The sequence below is a fragment of the Sorex fumeus genome, unplaced genomic scaffold (genome assembly GCF_029834395.1).
Source record: "Sorex fumeus unplaced genomic scaffold, SorFum_2.1 ptg000007l, whole genome shotgun sequence".
NCBI classification, from domain to species: Eukaryota; Metazoa; Chordata; class Mammalia; order Eulipotyphla; family Soricidae; genus Sorex; species Sorex fumeus.
Window position 1 is genome coordinate 22,285,206 of NW_026606064.1, and position 14,671 is coordinate 22,299,876.

Consider the following 14,671-nt stretch of genomic DNA (forward strand, 5'->3'; position numbering starts at 1 on the left):
TTTAATTAGGGAGTTCAGGTTCTTGAAAAAATGTCATTCAACTAAATAAAAGCAGCATTAGAAAATTAACATTGAATGAAACACAGACTTAAAAGTTAAAAATCATACAACTTCTAGTGAGGGGAAAAAAAAAAACTTTGGGACAGGTGAAAAAACCCTCCTGGGACAGGGACAGAGGGATTGTATCCTTGCAGATGGTATCCTTGACCTGTATTCAATTCCCAAGTAGCATTTATGGTATCCAGCCCTGTCAGGAGTGATCCCTGAGCCCAGAGGCAGGAATCAGCCCTGAGCACTGCCGACAAGGGCCTCAAAAACAAAAACAAAAATTTAAGACACATAAAGTGTATTAGAAAACATTAATAAACTAGGAAAAATGCAAAAATTTTAATCTGCCAGACTGCAACGCAAATCAACCACCTGAGTCCAGAGCAATAGTACAGCAGTAAGGCACATGCCCTGCACTGGATTCAATCCCCTGCACCCCATTTGATTTCATGGATCACCAGCCAGGAATGATCCATGAGCACAGTCAGTGTGGGCACTGACTGGTGTGTGGCCCAAAAACAAGATAGAATTTTAAAAAGTCTAAGAACAAATGGAATACAAATGTCTTGATGTCAAGATTGGCATCCGTCATATCTCATCCGGACTACCTACAACTACATCTTCCAAGTTTCCTTCCACTCTCACCGAGATCAATCATTGTGACAGTCAGATCACCTCTGTCCAGCATTCTCCATGGTCTACCATAAGAGATCACATACATTTATGTGTGTGTGTGTGTGTGTGTGTGTGTGTGTGTGTATACACATGTATGGAATACACTAAAAATGTCAACTTCCTTCCTTTGGGAAAATGTCCCCTGCCCACTTCCCCTGCCCCTGCTCCCATTCACATTGTCACTCTCCGCATTCCCGTTTTGCCCATATTAAAAGTCCGATTATGAGCTCCTGCACATGCTGCTCTACCAGGAAAATCCACCTGTGTGAATGACCAGCAGTCACAGCTGGTTTGGCTCTGTGCTCAGAGATCACTCCTAGGGGTTCTCAGGAGACCATATACAGTTTTGGGGATTGAGCCAGAGTTGGGCCTTAACTTCTGTACTATCTCTCTGGCCCTAAATGAAGCTGAAGAAGTTTGGGGCTGAGCCTGCCTTGTCACAGCTGGAATCTCACAGAAGCATTCCCCAACATGGCCTCTCGCAAGCAGTGTATACTATTTTCGTCATTCCACCAATTCTCACTTAAATATTTCTCTCCCACTGAAAAAGTAAATGCCAATGAGCATAAGAAAGACAGTGAGGGAAGCAATAAGGAAGAAAATCTTTTGTCCATTGATACATAGATTGCTTAGAAGGTGGCTATACTCAGTTAATTACTGAACGTTTCGTGGCATAACCTACAATGTCTAACCGGTGTGACAGATACTGACTGGTTTGTATGCATCAAGTAAAGATTTTCTTCATGTCCTTAGCAAAAATATATATACTTAGATTTATTTAAGCGTATCCATTTAGGTTCATTTAAATAGCTAAATAAGTATTCTAAGCCAACTGACTTTCAAGTAAACTGCCAAACCTGGGCTTCATCTGTAAGTAAAATCAGTGCTTTGGAATATATAAAAAATATTCACATTTTGAACAGCTCACACCCATAAAAAAGTGTGAAGAAAAAAATATGCAAAGGTGTCAAATAATTAAATCTCTTATAAACTGTTAAGTGTAAAGTGACTTTGGAATACTGTTTTTAATATCAAATAAGGTGCAATAATGTGAATAGTTTTTAATATGAAATAACATGAAATAATAGGTAAATCCTATGACCAAGCTAATCCTTACCTACAAACACACCCAAAGGAAATTCAGCAGTGTTCATAGTAACACAACTCCTAATACAAAAAAAGTCCAATGTCCAAGAACAAAACATAATAATGTACGTACACAAAAGAATACAATTAGGACAAATGAACTACAACTATACACAATATGAATTTTTTTTTTTTGGTTTTTGGGTCACACCCAGCAATGCACAGGGGTCACTCCTGGCTCATGCACTCAGGATTACCCCTGGCGGTGCTCAGGGGGACCATATGGATGCTGGGAATCGAACCAGGGTCGGCTGCTTGCAAGGCAAACGCCCTAGCCATGAATATTTCTTACAAACCAAATAGTGGAAGAAGAAAACCACACAACAGCTTGTGTATATGTATATAATGCTTCAATTAAAATGCCTCCTAAGGAAGGTTAATAATGTATTTTCAGTATGTGAGACTATAGTCTGATCAGGTAAAATGCTCCCCAATTTTCCCATTGCTGTTCCTTTAACATTAGATACTTGACCTATGTGTTAATATTTGAGAATATACCCTAACAGATCTACTACAATCATATTCACATACAAATGTTTTATCTTAAAATTATGTTTTATGCCTTTAAAATATATGGTTCTGGTTTTGGGCCCCGAGATATAGTATAATAATGGGTAGGGTGCTTGCCTTACTTAAGTTCAATCCTGGACACTGCATATAGTCCTCTGAGAACATACAGGTGCACAATTCCTCATTATTAATGCACATTGAAGAGAAATATTTGCCTCAAAAATATTCAGAAAATACTATTATTTTTAGAAAATATAAAATATGCAGAAAATTCAGAATAAATTTATTCAGGATAAAATATTCAGAACATATTATAGTATAGAGGATATTATTTTTAAAATATTATTTACAATACTAAGATAAATGCGCTCTAGATCCTCTGTGGCTATATTCTGGCACATGCCTCAGACTGCAGTTTAAAAGGTACAGTGGGAAGTAGATTAGCTATGGTAAGGTAGTGAAGTTTTATATATCTCAGATGGCAATATAAGCTGAGGCAACTTAAACATATTTTTAACCTATTTCATTTTTATATAACGAAGAGAATAGTTTTCTCCTAGTTTCTGAGAAGCAAACAAGATGGTATGAATGAGGTACTCAGTGTTGCTAGCCTTTTCTTGCCTATCCTGTAAATGGTTCTGAGGTGGAAAAAAAGCCAACAAGCTGTTTGCTGCAATATATATATTTTAATTCAAAGTGAATCGACAGTAATACACCATAAATTCTTATTTTGACACTCACCAAAATAGTCACCTGGAAAACCCGCTTTTTGTGACAAAGTACAGAAGGCTTGGTCACATTTAAATCACTGAGAACTAGAGAGAAATACTATCGCAAACCGTAATAGACATTACATCCATAAAAATTTTCCCAGTCCTTATTGTAATATTGCACAGTGCAATTGCTACATGGCAAACTAGTGTAGCATAGAAATAAAAGCAAAAACAAACCAAAGAAAGAAAGCCACAAGTCTAAAATTGTTAAAAACAGTTAACAGTTCAAACTCAGTAATCAAATCTTCCTACACCTTGCAGTGTATGATTTAACTTTGACATAACACAAACCCAGTTTAAAATAGTAGAGATTTGAAAAATGAAAAGGCTTTGCTACTACAGTAACATAAATTCCCCGACAGAAAAGTATCAGGGTATTTGATAAAAATAATTTTGCGAATTAAAATAGTATGCAAATATGCAATTTGGAAGTCATGCAGTGTTTTATTTAAGGAAGCATTAAAACCAAAGAAAACCAGTTTTAAAAAAATATTTTAAAGAGGTTAATCCAGATACTTTTGTTAACATGCTAAATTTAGACTTTTTTAAAAACACATTAAAAAGTCCATGATTAGAATCAGTGTGAGATCAGTGTAACTGGAATACACCTTTATCAAATATTACGATCACATTATGAAAACATTAAAGTTTACCAGTTCATCATTTACTGTCAATTTATCAAGACCATCTCAATCTCAAAAGTGATAAAACAGAAACCACGAGACTTTGGGCTAGTAAATATGGTCCTGAACAAAAAGAAAACTGCGCTAGCTTTGCAGCTGTTGTACAAACATTTTCAATCAATTCCTTGTATCTGGCGTTTCTGAAACAACCATTGCCAGCACTAACTCTTTTCCACGGAGTGAGCAGATACCAGTAAACTGCTGGACTGTATAAATAATAAAATGAGAAGGCTGTGGAGGGCAGCACGTTTACTGAAATCGTGATTCCATAAATTTACCATCTGTAAATAATCTTTTAAATTAATCTTAAGCTATTCCTTTATGTGTTATATATATATTTCTATTTATATAAAATGCATAGAATTGATTACTAAAAACACTGAAACTTGTGGGGAAAATTATGTCCTTCATTTTCAGTGTGACTAAAAATGTACTGCTGGTTTTTTTTTATGATCTAATACTGTAAATTTTAAAATCAATTTGAGGCACATTTATTTCATTGATGATTATTAAATAAAACACTGCTTGTGTAATGGAGTAAAGAAAAGTTTATCCATTATTAGCTTATTATCAATGCTGTACTAAAGCTGTACTAGTGGTATGCATTCATTTATCAAAGAAATGCTGTAAATCCAAAAGAGTTTTACACTCAAATGCTTTGTACTATTTATTCCAGTAAATGCTTAAGTTTATATTCCAGATTTTTAAGGAAAAAAAAGTTAAGCCAAGCCTGCAAGATACAGCTTTCTCAAGTGTCTACAATGCCAGTATGAAAAATAAAAAATTAAGTTACATTGATACATCCAAGTTTTTATATGCAGTGATGAGCACAAACATTAATAGAGATAAAATACTGATGCAAATAACACACCCGAAAATAACATATGCAGTTTTTCCCATCATTTACAATACAGTAGTTACAATGACACTCCAAACAGAAAAGCAAAGTAAAAAATCAAAACCCCAACTTCTATTTCATGTAGTTAGACTTATACAGAAATTAGAAGGCTAAATAACAACTAGTTAATCACCTAATTTCACAGCTATCTGAAGTGGCAATCGTTATATAGCAGCTTATCTATGATACATTCAAGATAAATGATACAATTTATTACTTGCCCATAAGCTAAAACACGGCCTGTTTAATACCTTTCCTTAAAATTCCACCTCTACACTACAATATACTTGAGGTCTATGCAAAAAGTAGCTACCTTTTATATAGGAAACGGATGATTAAGTCTTTGGTGCTGTAAAAGCAACTTCATTTAAACATAACCACCACCCTCCCCCCACAAAAACATACACACACACACAAACACACACACGCACACACACACATACACACACACTTCCTAAGAAAAAAAGCATGTAATTTCTGTCCCTGACGGAATGTATTAAATAAGCAAACACCACCAACAAACAAAACAAGTACTACAATGTAAAAATACTTAAAAAAAAAAACCCTCTCACATGCATAAATGAAAAATTGCACACAAAGAACTCACATCTTTTCAAGCTTCAATAGTAAATATTCTGCTACTATTTATTAAATACTGCATGGTTTGCCCAAGCTAAGATGAAACCACATCATGAATCAATGAGTATTTTGCATTTTCTTTCATTATCTACTCAAAATCATGCCTACTGCACCTCTAAACATTTTATTAAATCCAATTATATAGCAAACACTCCCCAAAATAAACTTAGATTGTATTGCAGTTTCACTTAACAGTATATAAAATGCTGTATTGTGACAGTTATTAACTATCCATTAGATACTGAATCAATTTTTCTTAAGCACTACTAACTGCTTGCTTTTCTTGAAGCTAGATCATTCTGAAAAATCAGACAGCAGAATTCAGCTATAGCAAACATGCTGCCCTCTTAGTATGGAAAAACGGCTACAACCTGAAATCATACCACACAAAACCCAAAATGAACATTACTCTATCAAAAGAAAAACTAAAGTGTAGGTCTGAATTGTAAGTGCTGCAGTCCTCAACATTTATATATAGGTAATAACATTAACAACCTCAAATATTTAAGGCACTATGTGTGGGAACGGTTTACAATGCAGCTGAGATTATTAGAACAACATTTAAGAGCAAAGTCTAGGCAACATTTTGCCCATGCAAAGACACATGCAAATGTAAAGAACAATAGCTCAATTTCTTAGGTAAGTGACCCAACATTTACACACTAAGACACAGAAAATACAATTCACTTGTATGCTGTAATTCTGACATATGTGCATTTGTTGCTCTAAGTCTGTACACAGAATGGCTTCCCAAATGTGGACGTGTCTTGCACTAGTTAGAAGGCAATTTTATAAAAAATAGCAGGAGCAAAACTGGACTTCTGCTCCTATAAGTCACCTGTCTAGAGTTACTACATAAGAAGATAACATGACCAAAGACAAGTTATACCAAATGTGCAAAACACATTAAAAGTGAGTTTTTTTTAAAGCTCAAAGTTGTTTAAATTGCACCCAAGTCTACATGATTCAAAAATAATTTTCTTGTGCCATGGCTAATATTTATTAAATACCATGTTTTATTTTTAATCAAATGTTTATATCATTGAGCTTCCTCAATATACTCGAGTTTTCACATATATGGATACTGGCTGAGTTTTGTTGGACTCAATGGAAATCCAGTAAATGCAGGTGATGCTGCAATGTAAGAATGTGGTGGGAAGATAGGTTTGTACTGAGTCTGATGAATGGTTGGGGATGGTAACAGACGGGGATTTATGCTCATTGGGACTTGGTGGACTAGGCCACTGGGATGGGAGATATTATAGGTTGGATGCTGTAACATAGGTCTTGAGGTACACGGAGAGGCTAAGAGGTGGGCCACTGGTGCAGCACTACTGAGGGTAGCTGATGATGGGTATGGAAGAAGAGTAGGTTGTCCTCCAAGGTGCGTATTTCCAGCCAGATGGGCATGAACGGCTGAGTGATTGGGACTTCCGTGAGAAAGAGTAAATGGATTACTGGTAACACTAGTAGGGATATAAGCTTGCTGTCTTCGATGTCCAAAATTTCCATTCCACTCCTGATGCCCAGATGTAAAGTGCTGGACCTATTGCAAACCCCAAAACACACACACAAAAAGTGAATTAACAACATGTAAGTTAAAAGGAAGAAACGACTATTATAATATGCTCTGTGACTAATAGACCATACAGACATCTTAGATATGAGCTTATACAGGCATAGAGGAGAAAAATATCAGTTCTAAGATACTGGTATTAGCTTTTAATACTCATTACATTTTATTAAATAGTAACAGTTACTACAACCAACAGTATCAATGCCCCCATCGTTACTAATGATAATCACTTAACTATATATATAAAATGCTAATATTTTACATACATGATTCAGCTATTACTCTCATTAACTGCGATCCAGATTTGCTGAAGACGTTCAGCGAAGGTTAACACACTCAATGTTTGGTAATGCTGAGATATTTACACAGGTCTGATTCTAATACCTGTAATCTTTTCTTTCCACAAGAGAAAGAAAACAACTGGTGTACAGAACTGGCTAGATAGCACTCGATAAGGACAGAAAATCACCATCAGCACTTACTAAGAAATAAGGAATAAAGCCATTCACCCATTAATGTAGGTTCTGACCTATAGAACCTAAAATTACTTAAGAGAATTCTAAGGGCCCAACCTTTCCCAAGAATTCGTAGTCTATGTATAATAATGCTTAAACTTCACCAGGCCAGTTACTCTAGGCACTTGGTATAATAAAAAGTATGAAATTTATGAAAACTTGATTGCGTTTCAGCATCAATTTTCCCTCTAAGTGAGAAACTGCTGGATTTGAATCCATATAAGCTCGCAAACATACCTGACTGAAATTCAAATGCTGCTGCTGGAATGCTGATGGCAATTTTTGCTGACGATTACCCACTGTAGAAGGCTGGTTTAATCTGCCAGGGGCTGTTCGTTCCTTTATTGATGGCTGGCATACAGACTCTGGAAACAAGACAAAAACATTTAAGTTGCTGCTTTTCCCTTATCACATAAAAATTTAAAACGTCTTTTTAATTAAAAAAATTTAAAAAGATATTTCAAACAACAGTGACTTGAAAGACTTAAAATTAAAATAAGAGAGATCTCATGATTCTAAGCTCTAGAAGATATCAGAAGAGATCTCTTGGTAAAATTCAATATGACCAGGCTGAAAATTCAGATGCCTTTTGACTTTCGTTCTGATTCAGTTGTTTCTAAATTAAGACCCCCTGCCTTTTATGGGGGGGTCACACCCAATAAGTGGTACTCAAGGACCATGTGGTGCCAAGGTCAAATCTAGGTCTCCTGATCATCATAGACCTTTTAAGAAACAGAAAGAACTCAGTTTACCTGTGTTTGCCATATGTTCATCAGCGTTCAATCCATTTTCTAGTCCTATTGGTGGCACCACTACAGTACAAACAGCTGGTTTGGATTTTGTGTCAGCAGAGGTTACCAGTTCAGTGTTTTGATGAGTGTCCCCCACAAAACTACTCTCTGCAAATGGACTGTCATGCCCCGAAGAGTCTGATGTTGGAGAGCCATCCACAGTATCACAACCACTCTCTTGCTCTTCATCTGACATACTACAATAGAATGGAATTTTTAATAAGTTTTTAAATAGGCTCCAGCAAATTGTTAAGACTTTATTCAGCTATTTCACTTTTGTGGAATAACAATTTCTTCTTGTCCAATAAAATTTTTTGTGGATTTTTCTAGACTCTCACACTAATTCCTTATCCCAACTGCTAACTCTAATTCTAATCTGTGAAGAAACAATCATTTTTAGCACTTCATTTTCTCCTTTCCTTTCCCACTTGATTGTTCTGTAGTTCATAAAATTCTACTGTATGAATTCAAAAAATTTCAACCACACCATTAAGAGCAATGTTCCAGATAATTTGTATAAAAGGTACAAACTATATAAGCATGTGTTTTGAATATTTTCAATTAAATCTTGTCCATATGTGTTACTTGGCAATGTGGGGTATTTATCAGCAGGTGGGGGAGAGGTACACCCAACAAGCTCAGGGTTTACTCCTGGCTCTGTGCTCAAACACCACTCCTGGAGGTACTCAGGGACCATATGTGGTGCCAGGGATTGAACTAGTGTCACTTTAACCCTACATTCATTCTGGCCCACCTGGGGCCTTTTAAACTGAATGGTTACCTAAAAGGTTTCCCCATTTTAGCAGAGAGGGGAAGGAAGGGGAAGGGGAGGGAGGGAAGAAGAGGAAAAGGGTTGGGTTTTTTGGTCGGAAAAACAGTCCAGCTTCACGACTGATTTCAGAGATGCCAGCAGCTAAGGTATCCCAGGAGAGCCCGGCCACCACCAGGCCCAGATCTCTGTAGCCTCAGAACCTTAGCAGGATAGGGTTAGACCAAGTCCCTGCCCTGTCAAAGGCCCAGAGCTCCACCCACCCATATCCAGCTCCTGTTGCTGCCAGAAAAATGGGCCAGTTTCATGACTGATCTCAGAGAGGCGCCAGAGATGGCAGCAGCTATCGTCCCAACTCCAAAGGTCCCAAAGCACGCAGCAGCATATTTGGCCGCACAGCACCATCGGTCCGAAAGAAGCACAAAAAATTAGATGGGAAAAATGAGTAAAAGTGCACTATACCCAGTGAGTAAAAACAGTAACACAGAGGGCTCAGCCCACCTCTAGCAGCTCAGTAAATCCTCAGGCCATGACTCTAGCAACACCATTATGAGATATATGTTGTAATAAGCAATATAAAGTAAAACATTTTAAGCCTGTTAAGGGAGCAGGATTGGGGCAGGGGTGGGGGGATGATGGGAATTGGTGAAGGGAAGGGCACATTGGTGGAACTAGTGTTGGAATACTAAATAACTGAAACAAATGTACTGCTAACAGCTTGTAAATCACAGCATCTAACTAAAAGTTTCATCCAAAAATATCTGTTTTTGTTTGTTTGGGGGCCACATGTGGTGATGTTCAGGGGTTACTTCTGACCTGCACTCAGAAATTATTCCTGGTGGTGCTCAAGGGAATATATGGGATGCTGGGGATTGAATCTGCTGGGTCAGCTGCATGCAAGGCAAGTGTCCTACCCATTCTACTATTGCTCCAGCCCTAGACACTTTCTTTTTAAAAAAAAAAAAAATTAGCTCTTTTTTTTTAAATTTAGATCTGTTCTATAACAATAGAGGAAAAATACTAATTCAAATCGAGTTTATAAAAACTGATCGAACTCAAAAATTATGTTAAACAGTAGCCATTATAGCAAACTAATAGACATTTACTAATCAAAACATCAACAAAAAGAAGCAGTAAGATTTTTAGTAGTCTTAGTATTTATCATATACCACTACTGAAATCCTTGTACCTGTTCGGTCTCTTGCAAGGAGATGGGCTGGACTGCCCTGAGGAGCTGGTACTCAAAGTACTATCAGGACTGCTCAAGGAACACATTCGATCAATATTCAAAGTGCTCTGGCAAGCTTCACAATCTAGACTACCTTTACATCTAGTAGCAGAGGGAAGAGGGGGGAAAAGGGGGTTAAAATGAGAAAATATTCCCTATGTAGCTAAGACCTATGGTTTGATTAAGAATATAAAAAGCGGCTGCATACACAAACAATCTAAAGATTACAAATACAGAAAAGAATGCTACAATAACCATGTTAAATACTATTTAGGAAGTACTCTCGGTGCAGAATCTCACATTCTATTTTGAACACTTCAAAGACAGATGAACAAAGAGAAAAGCTGAAGAAATTTTGTTTCTTTTAATTTTCCCAGCACACCAGAGAGCACCATCCTTATTCTATGAGGAGGTAGGATGCACATAGGATACTGAATTCAACACTTACTCTCTGAGCGAATGTCTCTGTGATGTCTCTTCTTCATCTGTGTCACTGCTAATAGTGATCACACTCACGGCAGGACTTGGGGAGTCAGCAATGATGATGGTTTGTCGCTGCCTGTCTGAAACTGCTGCGTCTGAGTCCTGCCTGATGGATGTTTCACAACCATTTCTTGTCTCGCCTTCTGAGTCGTGATTGTCCTGTGTTTCTACACAAGTTACTTCCTCTACATCTTTCCCATTTACTATCTTTGGAGAAATAAATGCTGAATGTGGGATGTTGGTATTCTGCAATGAATTACTCCTGCAAAGGAACAATACACTTCTATGAAAGAAATGTACAAACTTTTCTAAAATTAAACCAAGCGATATGAACTCTACTTGTCCAATATCATGCAGACAATACACAAAGACCCTGAGTTTTATAAAACATAAAATACCTCTAAAAGTTTAGGTGTAAATTGTATCTACACACATTCAAATTGTTTTGGGGGGTGAGGGTAGTCGTAAATGTGAATATCTGAATATCTAAAAGTGCTACATTTTAAGAAGATAATATTATCAAGATGGCAATGAAGACAATCTTACCAACTCAAACTATTTATTTCCTCTTTTCCTGGTTCCCATCCAAATTAGCTTTATCAAAATTCCTCTGAGGAATTGAGAAGGTAGAAGCCATTATGTTTGTCACAAGCTATCAGAAAGGTCATCTTGAAAGCATCAGAGTGTGCATGCAAATTTTATTTTAAAACTTAATTCTCAAAATGCAGGAAAAATTTAAAATATCAGTACCAACCTGTTCTGGCACAGTTTATTTTTCTTGGTAGTACCAGGCTGAGGCCAGACAACATGTGCAATGCCCACACTAATTGGCTGAGGGGCTGATAAAGTTATCTGATTGGTTAGAAGAGGTTGTGGCACCACTGAGCTGTAACAATTGCCATGTGAAATCATTTTCCTAGGAAGAAAGTTTAGAAAAGCTGAATCCCTTCTTTACCAAAACCTACTCTGCAAACTATTCCTGAAGAAGCACTTCTGTTTGTCACTTACCCCCAGTCTCCAAGTCTCTGTGAACCAGCCACGCCGTCAGCAGTCAACGTGGTTGCAGCAGGAGCCATGGGTGTTACCTGTTGCCAGGCAGGTACCAGCATCTGCTGAGTTCTACCAGACCAAGTCTGCTGCGCCAAAAGCAGATAAGCAAGGAAGTTACAAGCAATTCACTTTTTACTATGATTAAAATATAAGATAAATTAAAGTTATAATTAACTAATAATTACAAAAGTTAAAGCCCCAATGCTACACAAGACTAAATTACCATACAGATAATTTTCATTTTCATCAGCACAGGCCGATGTCATAAATGGATCAGCATTCATAATGGAGTATATGGAAGCAAGCATATTGTGAAAATAGTGAACTGTTACTAACTTGAGAAAGAACTCCAGGTCGAATTTGTAGCGGCTGCACAGCTGGTGCCTGAGTTACAAGTGGAACAGTATTATCTACCCTTATTGAATAGCTAGTGGGTTTACCATGTGTTGCAGGAATACCTGTAAAACAGAAAGAGTTCTAAAATGAAATCTTCTGAGTTGACTTTGTAAAGCTCTTGAATTTAAAATACTCACTCCTACATTCACCTTGCAGAGTCTGGCAAACTCCCTGGGGCGTACCCAATATGCCAAATACCAGTAACAATGATGAGTCTCATTCTCCTAAAGAGCCTTGAATATAACTAGGATGAAGGAGACGTTACTGGGGCCTGCTCGAGGCAATCGACGATTAACAGGATGATTTGTGATTTTCTGATTTGTGACATTCACCTCGACACTACCCACAATTGCCAAAATCAGGTAACAACCACATGTCCAAGAACAGATGAAGAGATAAAGAAGTTGTCGTATATATGCATAACAGAATACTACTCAGTTACTGGAAAAGATGAAATTCTGCAGCTTACCACAACTTGTTAAACAGGAGAGTACTGTACTGAGCAAAGTTAGTCAACGGATGGGGGATAAATACTGAATATCTCTCTCAAACATGAAGTACAGAGAAAGACAGTAAGGGAATAAACAATGGTTACTGTTTAGAGACCCTGAAAATCTGCCCATAGAAGAGAGTTTGTTAAACAACAGTGGGAGGGAAGAGGAAGAGGGAGAAGATCCAGAGATAGTGGGGATGGATGTTGATCCACTACTGCCAGGCGTAGCAATACTGTACTTCTGAAACATTACTATTAATAGTACTGTAACTTCTGGTGTCGAAACTTTAAAAACAAGAAAAAAAAACAAGTATTAAAGGGAAAAAGTGCTGAATTTCTGATTAGAATGGTCACATTAACAAAGTATTTTAGGAAAACATTCCAAAAATTATAAAACTGCTCTTTCTACTTTTTTAAATGCAAGTGAAAAATGTAATCATTTTTCTTGAAACTTCCCATTCCCTTTTAAGTATTCTGCTGATGTTCTATAGGCCCTTTCAAAAAGTTTTCCCACTTTGATAAAGGTAAATCTCATTTAACAATCTGACCATCTAACACAGATGTTCCCAAAATTATTTGCCCCCCCCCCACTTTTCAGAAAAAAATTAATTACTCAGCACCCGCACTGCTGGAAATCTAACTTCTTTAAGAAAACAGAGAGGGTCTCCCAACTGTAGTCTTGGGTGGACAGATAGCAGGGGGAACAAAACAATGCAAAACACTGTGGGAAAAATCAATCTAGCCTAGAATATTAATCTTCTCACAAGATCTTTAAGCTACTTTAAGTATTCTCTGCTTTAAAACTGTAGAGAGATCTTAAACTCTTGGCACCCAGGGAGGGGGAGAGGGTACATCGCTTTAATGAACACGATGGTACATATGAATCAAGAAAATGCAGGAACAGAACACTCATTTCAATCTCCAATGAAAATGAAAAAGTTAATAATTCCTACCATATACAATGATATAACAAAACTTTACCCAGTGTGGCTTAATGTATTATATTTCTGGTAGAGAACTGCTGACATACCAGTACAAATATGTCCTGCTATTTTGCATACCCGCCGGGAAAAGTAGAAAACAGGATTACCTGTTAATAAGCTTATTAATCTTAATAGTAGAATCATATGCTGCAAATGCCATTTGCAAATATTCAGCTTTATGTCATTAAATTTTTGAGACACTAAGTCACTTAGTATCACTCCAAATAAGATTATAGGGACACCCTCCCAAGTTTAGTTACAAGAAAAAGTCACTAAGTCATCATTCCAATCTACTGCAGCAATAACTTTCAATACGGACTGACTCAAACCCCTATCACCAGCCCGCTGACCAGTGGCTAAACAGTACCCACCTAAATATCAGCTTGGTGGGGCCAGAACCATACTGTAGGTAGGGCACTTGCCTTGCCTGCAGTTGACCGGGGCTCAGTCCCTGGCACTCTATATGGTCCCCTGAACACTGCCAGGAGTAAGCTCTGAGCACTACTACTGGGTGTGGCCCTCAAAACAAAAATAAGCATCAATTTTTGGATAAAAATGATCTTGGGGAACCTGAGACTCAGCAGTGAATCCTGAAGATAGCAGCTTGCTGGAGATCTCTCCGGACCCCATACTGAGCCAATTCCACGGGGGCACCACAAATGGAGCAGATGTCCCCTCTCCGCCTACTCCAGATAAACCTCCGGTGGCCACATGCTTCCAGAAAAAAAACCCAGGGACCAAGAGATCTGGAACTAAGACCCCAGGCCACATGGTGGCAGTGGAGACGGTCCGATCCGTTCGTTCGTATCTCCCGGCCTGCTTGGAGTCCTGGCTGTCATGCCCACAAACTGCCTCAGTGCCACCTCAGCGCATTAACAGCCTTGATCCAAAGACTCACAAACAAATACCCAAAATGGATTAACTCCCCACAGAGATATTTCTGGACCCCTACCATTTAGAATTTTAGAATTACAAACCTCTAATGATATTCAGAATAAGCAACAGAAAGTAAATT

The 14,671-nt window shown here is 37.6% G+C and overlaps 1 protein-coding gene across 3 annotated transcripts in view; it reads right to left on the reverse strand.

Moving 5' to 3' along the window:
* Positions 1-3,033: 3,033 nt before the first annotated feature.
* HIPK3 (homeodomain interacting protein kinase 3) overlaps positions 3,034-14,671 on the reverse strand; it is a 95,311-nt gene continuing 83,673 nt past the window's right edge. Inside the window, exons 9-16 of one of the 3 annotated variants that reach the window (XM_056131015.1) lie at positions 12,121-12,242; positions 11,743-11,867; positions 11,489-11,650; positions 10,700-10,996; positions 10,213-10,353; positions 8,216-8,451; positions 7,701-7,828; positions 3,034-6,918 (exon numbers count right to left, since the gene is read on the reverse strand). In XM_056131015.1, coding sequence (XP_055986990.1) covers positions 6,442-6,918; positions 7,701-7,828; positions 8,216-8,451; positions 10,213-10,353; positions 10,700-10,996; positions 11,489-11,650; positions 11,743-11,867; positions 12,121-12,242 — 1,688 coding nt within the window. In that variant the 3' untranslated portion in view covers positions 3,034-6,441. Of the gene's footprint in view, positions 6,919-7,700; positions 7,829-8,215; positions 8,452-10,212; positions 10,354-10,699; positions 10,997-11,488; positions 11,651-11,742; positions 11,871-12,120; positions 12,243-14,671 lie in introns of all 3 variants that reach the window. The other 2 variants (XM_056131006.1, XM_056131024.1) reach the window with 2 other exon arrangements.